This window comes from Manis javanica, chromosome 10 (genome assembly GCF_040802235.1).
Source record: "Manis javanica isolate MJ-LG chromosome 10, MJ_LKY, whole genome shotgun sequence".
Lineage (NCBI taxonomy): Eukaryota > Metazoa > Chordata > Mammalia > Pholidota > Manidae > Manis > Manis javanica.
In genome coordinates, this window is record NC_133165.1 from 74,728,072 (window position 1) to 74,742,088 (window position 14,017).

At 32.5% G+C, this 14,017-nt stretch overlaps 1 protein-coding gene across 5 annotated transcripts in view; it reads right to left on the reverse strand.

The window, feature by feature from the left end:
- USP15 (ubiquitin specific peptidase 15) overlaps positions 1 to 14,017 on the reverse strand; it is a 140,522-nt gene that overhangs the window by 69,183 nt on the left and 57,322 nt on the right. For all 5 annotated transcript variants that reach the window (XR_005054182.2, XM_036992289.2, XM_036992288.2 and 2 more), the window contains exons 5-6: positions 9,392 to 9,537; positions 4,512 to 4,573 (exon numbers count right to left, since the gene is read on the reverse strand). Coding sequence is in view for 4 of the 5 variants with exons in the window: in XM_036992289.2 (XP_036848184.1) it covers positions 4,512 to 4,573; positions 9,392 to 9,537 (208 nt within the window). In the remaining variant the exon portion in view is untranslated. The remainder of the gene's footprint in view (positions 1 to 4,511; positions 4,574 to 9,391; positions 9,538 to 14,017) is intronic.

Here is a 14,017-nt window from a genome sequence, read left to right on the forward strand (position 1 = left end):
CCTGGGTCCAATATATTTTTATTTTTAGTTTTTTGAGGAACCTCCATATTGCTTTCCACAGTGGTTGAACAAATTTACATTACCACCAACAGTGTAGGAAGGTTCCCCTTTCTCTGCATCCTCACCAGCATTTGTTGTTCCTTGTCTGTTGGATGTTGGGCATCCTAACTGCTGTGAGATGGTATCTCATTGTGGTTTTAATTTGCATTTCCCTGATAATTAGCAATAAGCATTGGGGTATTTTTAAAATACGTCTTGAACATAAAGATGAAAATTTCAAATCATATGCTGCTATATGGCAGAAAAATCCAGATAAGAAAACTTTTGTGTATTTTTAAATTAAGTTTTTACATTTCTAATACAGATTTTGGGTTGTTTTGGGATATAAACATTTTTATAACTGCAGGACTACATGTTTTAAACAAAATTATATTTTACCTTTAATATTTAGCATTTCTTCTTAATCAAGTAGCCCCAAAATTTATACTTCAGGTGAGAATATATGGTCTCAATTCTGATAAAAAATGGGCTTAATATTATTTTAGGACCCTTAGAGCACTTAAGTTCTGTTTTCAGTGGTACAGGGAAGTCTGACAATTAGATACTAACATGTTTTCTCTTGGCAAATATATGCCTATTGCAATCATATTCTTACATTTTCTTTTTCATAAGCAGCACCTGAAATACAGATTCCTAGACCCACCATAAAAATTTCTATTTTGCACATCTTGGATGAGGATCTTGGAAGCTGCTGCCTACTGTAGTTCACATAGCATGTATTATAAATGCAAATTCATGAGCCTCACCAAGATCTACCAAATCAGAAATTCTGGGATGGGGCCCAAGAAACTGTGTTTTAACCAAGTACTCAACAGGTGATTCTTCCTTCTATCACCATCTTACAGCTTTTACTGATTTTTCCTTGGCTTCTGACACTCTATATGGGAACTGGTTATGTGCTAAGCAGTGTAAGCACTGGGCAAAGCCCAGGTTAGTGATGTTTATTAGAACTAACATCTTTATGCCATGCTGAGGGCCAGGGCTTGTCCTTCTGACAGATACAATGGCAATTTTGAATGTAGAAAACAGGCTCCTCTGTAGCTTCCCATGTTGAAATTTCTTTCCTAAAGGCCTAAAATTACATGCAGTCTGCTAGAGCTGAATTTAAGTTACCTGTGCTTATAATAATGTGATCTCCCTGAACACAAAGAAATCCACTTTTTTTAAAAAGCTGGCATTCACCCAGAAAAAAAAGAATCTGTTTCCTGACTTCAATTACATGTAAATGAAAGCAAGTGACAATTCCTCAACCTTTTCTTCTAATCTATACTCCTATTTTCCTCCACTGTAAGTACTTTTTCTATATTCTTAATTATGTTTTATATAATATGCTTTAAATTTACATAAATGGTGCTAAATTAAAATCTCATTTTGTTTATATTTTTTCTCTCAACTGTATGTTTTCAAACAGCCAGTTTTGAAGATCTCACCATTGTTGCTTCTACCTCCTAAACTGGTATTCCATAACATACCAACATTTATTTTTCTTATTCCCTCTCCTGGTGATAGATACTTAGCTAGGCTGCCTCCAAATCCTCACTAGCACAAACAATGGAGCTACAAAGATTGTTTCTTCAGGAACCTGCATAAAAATTCCACTGTTTGCCCTGTGACAGGGATTAAGCATTCCTGATGTAATTAAACACTGAATGATTTATAGAATGGCAGTACTAGTTTACACTCCCACCATCAATAAACAAAACTTCTACAACCCTCCAAACACTGTATTAGCAATTTCTTCACTATTAGACATTCTGGCAGCTGGTAGATGTATCTCATGCTTCATTTGAAATTTGTTTGCATATCTCTTCATTTACCTGTTAGCACTTGTGTTTCTCCTTCTTTGAACTGTCTATTCATATCTTTTATTTTTTAAAAGCTCTGTTGCCTTGTTTCTTTAATTTATAACAGTTCTTTATACACTGTAGGCATTATTCCCTTGTAGGTTTTAGATTTTCCAAAACTGACATTTGACTTTTAACTTTGTTTATGGTTTGCTTTAACAGAAAAATTTAATTTAGAAATCACATCCTTCAATTTTCACCTTATGTTCTGTGATCCCTAAGACACAGACATTCTCCAAAATTTCTCATTAGCTTTAAAGCTTATATTTCTTATTTGGGTCTTTAATCCTTCTGTATAAGGTAGTATTCTTGCTTTTTCTCCAGTCAGTTCTCTAGTAAAATCTAAGCACCTATCTGCTTTAAGCAACCTAGTTCTCATTTTCTAGTGGTACCACTTATCAAGTCCTCATATATAGATGAGTTTTTCTGAGCTCACTAGTTTATTCCTGTCTACATGATTCTATTACGTGATTTTAATATCCTATACTAAGTTTTACTTATATTACATCCAACTCAGTGGAGTAAGAATAAAATGCAATTTGTAAACTTACACACATTCTCATGAAAAATTTAAATTCACTTAAAGGTGTGTTATAGTTTTGAAGAAAATTAAGTACCAAGTTATTCTTCTCTTTTATTTTTTGCTAAGTTAGCAATTACTAATTATTAACTTAAGAAGTATTATTTTAAGGATTTCAAAATATAGGTCGACAATCCCTTATCAGAACATCTGAAATTCCAAAAGTTTGAAAACTTAAAATCTTTTTCACAATTCACTTGAGGACAACCTAACCTAAACTAATATGATGCTATTTGTATCCATATTTATCCTACTTAGTGTGAATATTTGCTGAATATTACTGTGTTTGATTAAAAGAGTTCCCCTGGACTCCTGAGATGTATTAAAGTAATAGGTGGCATATGTACCATATTACTTCTCAAAGACTTGAAAAGTCTGAACACTGAAATACGACTAACCCTAAGTGTTTTGATGATGGACTGTGTATCTGATCATTCTAAAACCATTACAAATATTTTCTCCCATCCCATATGTTACCTTTTCACATTGCTCATAGTTTCCTTTACTATGCAGAAACCTTTTAATTTATGTTGTTCCATTTGCCTACTATTGCTTTTGTTGGTGTGCTTTGGTGTTACATTTAGGAAATCACTCTCTAGACCAGTGTTATGAATCTTTTCACCCTAAGGTTTTTTTCTAGTTTTATAGATTCAGATATCTTAAAATATTTAAACCACATATCTGATAAGAGGTTAATATATAAAATATACATGGAACTTAAAATTCAATAGCAAAAAACCCCAAATAACCAGATTAAAAAATGGATCTGGGACTTGAATAGACACTCCTCTTAAGAGGGCATACAGCAGTCAACAGGTATATGAAATGATGCTCAACATCAGTAATACAAATCAAAACCACAATGAGATGTCACCTCACACCTTGGGATAGCTATTATCAAAATAACAAAAGTGCTGGCAAGGATATGGAGAAATTGGAGCACTTGTACATTGTTGGTGGAAATATAAAACGGCACAGCTGTATGGAAAACATAACGGAGCTTCCTAAAAATTAAAAATAGGACTACCATATGATCCAAAAATCTCACTTCTGGGTATACATCCTAAGGAAATGAAATCAGTATCTTATACCCAAAATCCCATGTTCTATGCAGTACAATTCATAATAGCCAAGATAGGGAAATGTATCTAAATGTCCATCAATGAATTAATGGATAAAGTGGTATATACATACAACAAATAGTAAGCCTTAAAAAAGGAAGTCCTGTCATATGGAATGATATGGATAAATCTGGGGGGACATAATGCTAGGTAAAATAAGCCAATCACAGAAAGACAAATACTGCATGATTCCACTTATATGAAGTATCTAAACTAGTCAAACTCATAGAAACAGAGTCGAATGGTGGTTGCCAGAGGCTGGGGGAAGAGAGAAATGGGGAGTTACTATTCAATGGGGATAAAATTTCAGTTATACAAGATGAATAAATTCTAGAGATCTGCTGTACAACAATGTACTTACAGTGAACAGTACTGCATTGTGCACTTAAAAATTTGTTAAGATGCCAGATTGCAAGTGTCCTTACCACATTAAAAAAAATTAAAGATTTCTAATTCTTTCATCCCTCATTTACCACTAAAAAGCAATTCTGATATTTGTCTATCTCTCCTTGTGCTTTAATATTCTAAAACATTTATTTAAACAAAAATATTACTCTCACATTGGGTTCATTTTAATAAAGAGCATTCTTTTAACATACCTTTAAAATAATCACAAAAAAAGCTTAAAAATTTAAACAAGGTATTTAACAGTGATGTGACTGTATTAAGCAATGTAACCTAACATTTACAACGTATTTAGACTGCACCTTATGCTAAAAGATATTTAAATTTGAAGATTTTTAAATTATAACATATTAAGTGTAAAGTTAGATAACTTTTATACTGAAAATTAAAATTAAAATATAAAGAAGGTATATGAATTTGCAACATACTATTTGGTTCTTTTACCTGAAAGCAAAGCTTCAAAATCATGCAAAAATAAAGCCATAATGTAGAAGCACTTACTTAGGAGTTGAAGGACCCCTTGGCCATGTTCCATCTTCATTTTTCTGTTCTATCACTAACACCTGCAAATATGACACAGACACAATAAAAGAGGTTTTTTTTTCCTCTTAACTCTGAAGTTAAAATAGCTTTAGAAGATCAGCTGAGTGCACTAAGAAACTGAAGTAATTGTATGATTATTTAAAGGACAGTACACAAAGTGGGGAGGTATTCACATTTTGATTCCAAAGCTGGAAAAGGAGACAAAAAGACTTCAAATATAAAAAGTCAGTAACGATAGTCAGAAGAAAAGAAGGTAATCATTGGTTACGTTGTGATTTTAAGTGTAGGAAACTTGTAATCAAATAATGTAAATTTTTTGAGTTCAGGGAGTATACTTTCTTTTCTGTTTGTAGCTTGTAACATAGCACTGGGCAAAAACAGATGCTCAATAAATGCTGATAGTTTTTGTTAAACAGTGATGTATCACCTTAGCTACTCTTATGCAAAACATGCGGAACACTGACACAGATAATTCCAAGTTACAGATTATACATGATTTATTTGGGACTTTGAAATTTGTCTTTATTTACATTATCACTATGTAAATTATAGAACCTTTAAGTATATATAAATGGGAGACCTACATTTGTGAGAATCATACAAGTTCCCTACTGTGACTTGGTTAAGACAAACAAAAATCACCTCTAATAAATGCTAAGATAGAATTACGCTTTATCCTAAAACATCCCAGAATCCTTCCTCAAACAAAAATCACCTCTAATAAATGCTAAGATATAATTATGCTTTATTCTTAAACATCCCAGAATCCTTCCTCATACTTTCTAGTCTAAAAAAGAAGACTTCCTTCAGTTTTTGCTATGGGTGAGTCTATGCAAAGAAGAAAAGCAAAGAAAAAAAACTAAGCAAAAGTAATTTAAATTGGCAAAAGAAAAATGTGATAATCTCAATAAAAATAAGTATCTACAGTTACATAGGAAAACTATAATACAGAAAACAAACCATGAAGTAAATTGAACACATTTACAAATTTGAATATATATTACATACTCAGTTTCATTAACTGTTTTCCTTAAAGTTGCAATTTTGTACCATACTCTATATACTCTTGGTAATAGACTTTTGTGGACTATATGTTTCAGGCCATTTATAAATTGGCATTTGGATCCTAACCATGTAAAATGTGAGCCTGCTTCAGAGCACATGTAACAAACAATAAAACACTGATAAAAAAAATTCATGGAACCATCCAAAAGACAAACAACAACAAATGTTGGCAAGGATGTGGAGAAAGGGGAAGCCTCCTACACTGCTGGTGGGAATGTAAATTAGTTCAACCATTGTGGAAAGTAGTATGGAGATTCCTCAAAAAACTCAAAATAGAAATACCATTTGACCCAGGAATTCCACTCCTAGGAATTTACTCTAAGAATGCAGTAGCCCAGTTGGAAAAAGACATATGCACCCCTATGTTTATTGCAGCACTATTTACAATGGCCAAGAAATGGAAGCAACCTAAGTGTCCATCAGTAGATGAATGGATAAAGAAGATGTGGTATATATACACAATGGAATATTATTCAGCCATAAGAAGAAAACAAATCTTACCATTTGCAACAACATGGATGGAGCTAGAGGGTACTATGCTCAGTGAAATAAGCCAGGTGGAAAAAGACAAATATCAAATGATTTCACTTATATGTGGAGTATAAGAACAAAGAAAAAAACTGAAGGAACAAAACAGCAGCAGACTCACAGAACCCAAGAATGGACTAACAGTTACCAAAGGGAAAGGGACTGGGGAAGATGGGTGGGAAGGGAGGGACGAGGGGGGTAAAGGGGCATTATGATCAGCAGACATAATGTAGAGGGTGGGGGGCACAGGGCTGTACAACACAGAGAAGACAAGTAGTGATTCTACAGCATCTTACTACGCTGATGGATAGTGACTGTAATGGGGTGTGTTGTGGACTTGATGATTGGGGGAGTCTAATGACCATAATGTCACTCATTTAATTGTAGATTAATGATACCAAAAAAAAAAAATTCATGGAGCCATGAAGAACACACTAATCAAAATATTAAAGTTGTCTTTTAAAAAAATCAGTATTTCTTACATCCAAAAAACACATATGATGTATATGTAGCATATAAAGAATAAGTGCACTGTGTACCTACTATCCTGATTCTTAATCATATTCCTCTCCTGCCTACCAGACAGTTAACCATCATCCTCAATTTTCTGATATCATTGCAATACAGTCATACATCTATATATCTTTACAGATTTATAAAACCGAATTTAATAATTTTTATCTCCTAAAGAAAGTTTTCTTTTCTGCAACTTGTAACTATGTATACATCTATAAGCTATACATTATATATGTATACACATAACTAAATATATAAATAAGTACATATATATAGACTTAATAGTGACTCAGAGGACTTAAATCAGTTATAAAACAAAAGATTTTTAGCTACAGAAAATTTCAAAGTTATGCATTTAATATCATTGTTTATGGTTTGTTTTTTAGATGGTCCTAAAACCGAAGTAAGAATCAAGTCAATATTTAAAGTTTAAGCACCACATTTTAATTCCTAACAGTATTTGTACTTGAAATTTCATGTTTTTACAGGCACAGATATTAATGTGGAAGGCCATCAGAAATGTTAAAATTCAATCCTTTATTCAAATATATTATCTGACTAAAATTTTGCTCACTTTTAGAAAGGTTTTAAAATTTAATTAAATTTGAGCACACATGCACATACATATACCCACAGGTGCATGTGAGAGAGATAAAGACTACCTATTTGGGGAAGTAAACTCTTCAATAATATTACCTTTGTTTCACTTTCTAATAAGGATACTTTCAATTTCAGTAAAAATTTTTTAAAAGCCCAGGATAGTGTTTAGTTCATTTATCATCACTCAGAAGATAACTGTTACAAAATCTGGACAATTTAATGAATTTTCTTTGAAACATTCCTATTTCAAAAGATCACATGTCCTTAAGGATATTTAATCTTAAGAAAAAAATTTATTCTGTTATCTGCAATCTGATTAACGCATTCCTATCAAGAACAACAAATTATGTAAGTTTTCTAAGCCTCTGTTTTCTAATATACCTGATGGATAGAATAATAGCCATTACACAGGATCAATCACTAAAAAGATTTAAAGAAATATTTGTAAATTTTTCAAACTGTTCTCCTACAGCTACCTCATGGCCTAATAGAACCAAGGAGAGAGGTGTATATCTATTGAAAGACAGAAAGAGGGAGTTGGCTGGCTAGGAAGGGGAATACTGATTAACCAGTAGAGCTCCAAGTTCTGTACTCTAGCTCCAGTCAGGTAACTCTGCATTTAAGTATAATACATACTAGATTTAGTAAGATTTCACTTAAGAATATAATGGCTAAAATAAGTCTGAAAATCCCTGTTTTTATAGCCTCATACAATACTTGACATATAGTAAGTACTTCCTAAAAATTTATTTCCCTCTGTCTTTCTGAAAATTTAGTAACTCATATATCATTGATGTTAATAGTAATTTTACATAAAACGGAACAAAACAAAACACAAACTTCCACATACTGGAGCACTAGGTTCTTTGTTAGGTACTAAATATAAAAACAAAAACGGACACAAAATCCAACCAAAATAAGGACCTCATAGTCTAGCTGGGGAGCTCAATATATAACTAACTAAAGTACATTAATGAATGATATAAAAGACATATACTTATATCATTACAGAAAGTAAGGGAGTAATTATTTTTCTCCAACATAGAAAAGTCCTATACCTCAGGTAGATATTGAGAAAGGCTGAAGAGATGATGTAACATCTGAGTTGGAATTTTAAGGATGAATAACCTGATCTGGTTGAACTACATGATAGGACAGAATGACTACTTTGAATATTTTGATGTTTAAAAGGATTTTTTCATGGATGGAAGCAGACATTGGGAAGAAGGGTACAACAGGCAGATGAAACAAGGTATATGAAAGCACAGAAGTATGGAATAGCATAGTATGTTTAGGGAACTATAAGCAGTTCAGTTTGGTATTGTTAAGATTGTGTATCACAGGAAAGGATAATCAAAAGATGCTGGAGTACTAGGCAAATGGTCAAATTCTGACTTGCATGCTACGTTAAGGTGACTGGACTTTATTCTACAATTGTTAAGGAACCACAAAGCATTTATGAAAAGGAAGTAATTTTAGAAAGACTACTCTGACAGAAATAAGGAAGATTGGGAATGGATATGCAAAAGACTGGAGCAGAGAGATCTGTTAAGAGACTACTGAAAGGTAAAGGTTGGGAGTGGAATAGAGAGAAATTCAAGAAATATCTAGAATCAGTAGGACTTGGGGATTGTGTCTAAACATCTTTATTTCTCAACATATTCATTTCTTTGGATTACATCATAAAGAAAGACACATTCTAGGAGGGGTTGGCAAACTTCGATTCACTTAGCTCATTGACTGCTTTTGTAAATAAAGTTTGTTGCTTATGTATCATCTTATGGCTACTTTTGTACTACTACAAGGGCAGAGTTGTAGTTGTGACAGAGACCATACGAACTGCTGAGCCAAAAATATTTACTACTTGATCCTTTACAGAAAGTCTGCTGAATCTTCTTACTAGCTGTTTTCTTGATGGAAAATAATTTATTTTTAAAAACTAAGTTATTGTCAAGTTTAAGAAAAGCAGCAAAAGTTATAGCTAGTGAGCAGCAGGGATAGGGAAGAGTGGAGTTAGAAAGAAGAAGCCAGATACAGCTGAAACCATTAGAGATTGTCAGTATAGTCAAAGCTTGTGACTCCAAAAAGCTCCCCATACGCTTACAATAAACAGTGCTGCTAAACAATACCTGTCCTTGATATAAACCAGCATCCTGAATGGTGCTGTCTGGTTTATTCAGTGGTTCAAATGTATTACTCATGTATTTGTTCCACAATCTGGTCTCCTTTTCATCTGGAATACTGAAGATTTTTCTTATTTCCTTTTCAATTGTATCTAGATTTAAGGAGGAAAGATATGTAAATATATTTTAAAATATACCACACATAGCTAAGTGCTCACCAACATAAAAATCCTAAATTTAAAATACTGCTATAATAGCAAGAATAAACAAATAAATATGTTGGAAATACATAAAAACAATAAAGAAGGTTAAGACCAGGTGTGTTTTTTAAGACAATATGGTAATTTTAACTCTGACATAGATTACTTGGGGAAGTTAAGACCTCAAAAGATAAAAGAGTTCAGTCATGTAACACTAAAGTATACTTTATGTTATACAGGATGAACTTCAACTTTTTACATACTTTATTAAATCAATACATTTTCTGATGATATGTTGGAGTTAGGAATTAAAAAATGACTTACATGTTACAGATGCAAAATGTTTTTAAATTTTAAAAGAACAAATTTAAGCATAATTTAAAGTAAACTGAATATAATTTATTGTTTGAATAGCTAACTAAAATTTATAAACAGACTATATGGACAAAAAGAAAAGGAAAAGTCCTTTGAAGGGATATCTGAATCACCCTCAATTTCTTGTTTTCAAGGTAAAACCATATTTTCCTTATTTCTAAATAAATTATCTGAGTGGAAGAAGTCTTTTTAAACTACAGCAGCTTAACCTGCTATAAAGTAAGATACAAGAGTATCTACATATTTGAGAGTATAGATACAGTTAGGTTTCAGTACCATATAATTAAATCAGTATTTAAAACTTTAAAACATTAGACAGAGATACTAAAAAATACTATTAAATCTACTGAATTACTAACTTGCCTAACTTAGATTTAAGAAAACTAATTAAAATATTTTATGACATAAGAGGAGATGTAAAATAATCCCCAATTTTAGAATACTTGGTTAGTTTTGGGAAAAAAATTTGTAAAATACAAAACCTAGTAATATGTTATCTGAAGAAATATAAAAATCCATACCTATCCTGTATAATAAAATAAATTTAGTCCAGTAATACTGTTTATATTCTACTTAGCTGTTGTTCTTTAACAGTCTTGTAGTCAATGAGATTTTGATTAAGGCATTAAATTAGTAAATCTTGCAGTGTATCTCAAAACTTAAAGCAAATTAACCAGAATATTTAATTACATAAAATAATTATACAGACAGTACTGCTTTCTATTTTGATGGAGTTTTTCTTATTGTTTTTTTTTTCAATGTAAAGGTATACAGAAAAATGCACAAGTCATTAGTATATCATGATAAACTTCCAAAGTGGACACACCCACATAGCCAGCACCCAGATGAAGAAAACAAAACATTCCCTAGGAAGGCAGGTAGAAGCAGCAGCTGAGGAACGAGGTCATCGTAGTCTTTCTATAGAAATGAACACTTCAGTCCTGAGTGCAGAAATAATTCTTGCTCATTGAAAAAATTCAGAAAATACAAATAAAATATCTACCTAGAGATAATCATTGTTAATATTTTGATATTTCTTCTTCCAGATATGTCTGTGATGATCACACAGACATTTATATACCTAACAATTGACCCCTTGAACAACTCAGGGTTTAGAGGCACTGACCCCCACACCTGTCCCATGCAGCTGAAAATTCATGTGTGACTTTTGATTCCCCAAAAACGTAACTACTAATAGCCTACTGTTGCTACTGTTGGCCAGAAACATATCTAGCTAACACATATTTTGTAGGTTATATGTATTATATACTATATTCTTCCACTAAAGCTACAGAAAAATTTTCAGATTGTTGCAAATCTCCAAAAATGTTTCCAGTATGTTAACTGAAAAAATCCACATATATGTCGACCCATGCAGTTCAAACCCATGATGTTCAAGGGTCAACTATATATACAAATATACAGTCCCTCTTCATTGAGTTTTGTAATCTATTTACATGCAGGGAAAGAACATCATAGGCAAAAGAAAGAGTAATGCAAAGGACCTGAGGTGGGAATGTATGGTGTTTAGAAGAGCATGGTGCACCAATGTGACTGAAGTGTAATGAGCAGGGTGGAAATGAGACCATAAAGGTACTCATGCAGGATCATATAGAATCCTGTGAGTGAAAATTTTCTACTTTATCTGAGTAAGAAGAGAAGCAATTGAGGACTTTTCAACAAAAAAAGTGGCATGAGCTGCTTGACATTTTAAAGTTCACTTTTGCTGCAGGTGAAGAACAAACTGTAGGATATCAAGAATGGGAGACTAAGCAACTGCAGCAAGCCAACACAAAATGGCAGCAATGGAAGCAATGTTGAGTGGTCACACTGAGAGTAGATTCTGAAAGAACTGCTTAGAAGATATGCTGATATACATGCAGCATGAGAAATAAAAGAGAATCAGAATGATATCAAGGTGTTCGGCCTGAGCAACTAGAAGAATGCAAATGATGATTACTCAGATGGGGAAGAAAGACAGGGTAGCAGGTTTAGGGGGAAAGGAAGAGAATTTAGTTTCATACATGTTATATCTTGAGATTCTTACAGACACAAGTGAAGATATGGAGTGGCTGAAACTGGAATTAAGGGAGAGTTCTGGATAGGTGAAATAAATTCATAAGATACCGATATGCAGAAAGTACTTAAATCCAGGAGACTAGAGGAAATCACCAAGGAAGAGAGGGGATACAAGGACTCAGCGTGGAGGCACTGATGTTTTAAGATAAGCAGTATGAAGATTCTCTTAGAAAGGACTCTGAGACTATACAGCCAGGGAGAACTTGTGCCCTGGAAGCCATGTTAAGATAAAGTATTTCTAGATGGAAAAGTGGATAAGTATATTAATTTTTGCTGGCTGATTAAGGAAATGGAAGACTCTGAAACTGCCAATGTACAAGTGATGAGACTATCATAGAAACAGTATCAAGGGAGAGGTAGACTAGAATGTCTGATGTAATGGGCTCGAGAATGGGAGTAGAGGAAGTGGTAAGCCAGAAAGCAGGATGCTCAAGTTGAGATTTGGTAAGTGCAGTTACAGATAATGTCAGTCTAGGGTGTAACTACGGGAACTGGGGGCTGGAGGCTGGGGTGCACATCAAGATCTCTGGGGTTGAAAATGTCAAGATGTTGATAGCATGTGTACATTTTTCCATAAATTAATCCAACTCTATTAGGCAGTTACTGAAAAGCATGGAGAGGTAGGAAAATGTTAATACAGATAACAGAAATAAAACTGTTGTGACAAATGCTTCTAGTAGGAAGATTTAATAAGAAAGTTAATCATTTTTGTTAATAAATTTTATAAACATAAAGCATTTTCAACAAGTTTTCCACCAAAAATTATTTTTTCAGTGTATCTTTAAAGAAAAAAATTAGACCAAATTTTATCTTCCCGATTGGAACATATCCAATATGCAAATATATCAACATACGGAGAAAAATATTCAAAGGCACTGTATTTTGGCTCTGAATGTGGTATATTATTTGTATCTTGTCCATGGCTACTATCATTTTTATTATAAATTAGTATAGGTAGTATTAGCTGAAAATGGGACATTTTATTAATTTGTTAAAAACAGAAAACAGGTATCTATATTTATTAATGCTATTTATATAATTTATATAGCTCTATATCATGTTCATTGCTATTTTGATAATTTTTAACCAAGGTTTTAAAAAAGACCACAAGGGAAAAATATACATCCCATATTTCTTATTAGCCAAATTCTTATTGTTTCAAAACTCACTTCTGTCACAAAAACAAAATCAGCCCAATTAACATTTGTGGATTCTGTAAGATAGCAATTAAGATATTAAACTGGGATAAGAGCTCTGGTATGGAGTTGAAACACTGGCTCTATCAGTTGGTGAATTCAGGTAGATTACATAACCTGTCTAAGCCTGGGCCTCACTCATAAGATGAGGACACAGTGTTGTTGAGGTTTAAATGAGACATTTCCTGTAAATACCTAAAACATATTAAATATTCAATAACTGCTAACTACCATGAAAACAGTAACCATGAAGTCTATAAAATTACTGATTTGATTAAATTTTTGCAAAGCTTTTTACTTAGCAAACTTGCTCTAATATAACTTTCAAACTTTTAAAATTAAGACCTACAGTAAGAAATTGGCACCCAGGACATACATATACATATTGGTATTTTCTATTCTGATATTTCCATTCCATTCTCTTTACTCACAAAACTGACAACCAAAGTATAGACAAGTCTGAAAAACAGTAAGACAATAAGAAATTTAGCCCTACCAAAATTCCATTCATATACAATATAGAGACATATGTCCAGTGTGTGAGGCATTTAAAAATATTAGTAAATTTAAACTATGTTGATTAAAAATCTATGAAAAATAACAAACTTTTTGAAGCAGATTCTTTATAAAATGTATACATCCTTAACAAATTTTTAGTACTTAATCTGAGAATTTCATGCTTGTTTGGAATTCAGAAATTAACCTAGTTAATGATCTTCACATGAGTTTTAAAGTATTATTATGTAAAGTAATGCTCTAAAATAAAATTTGATTATTTCATA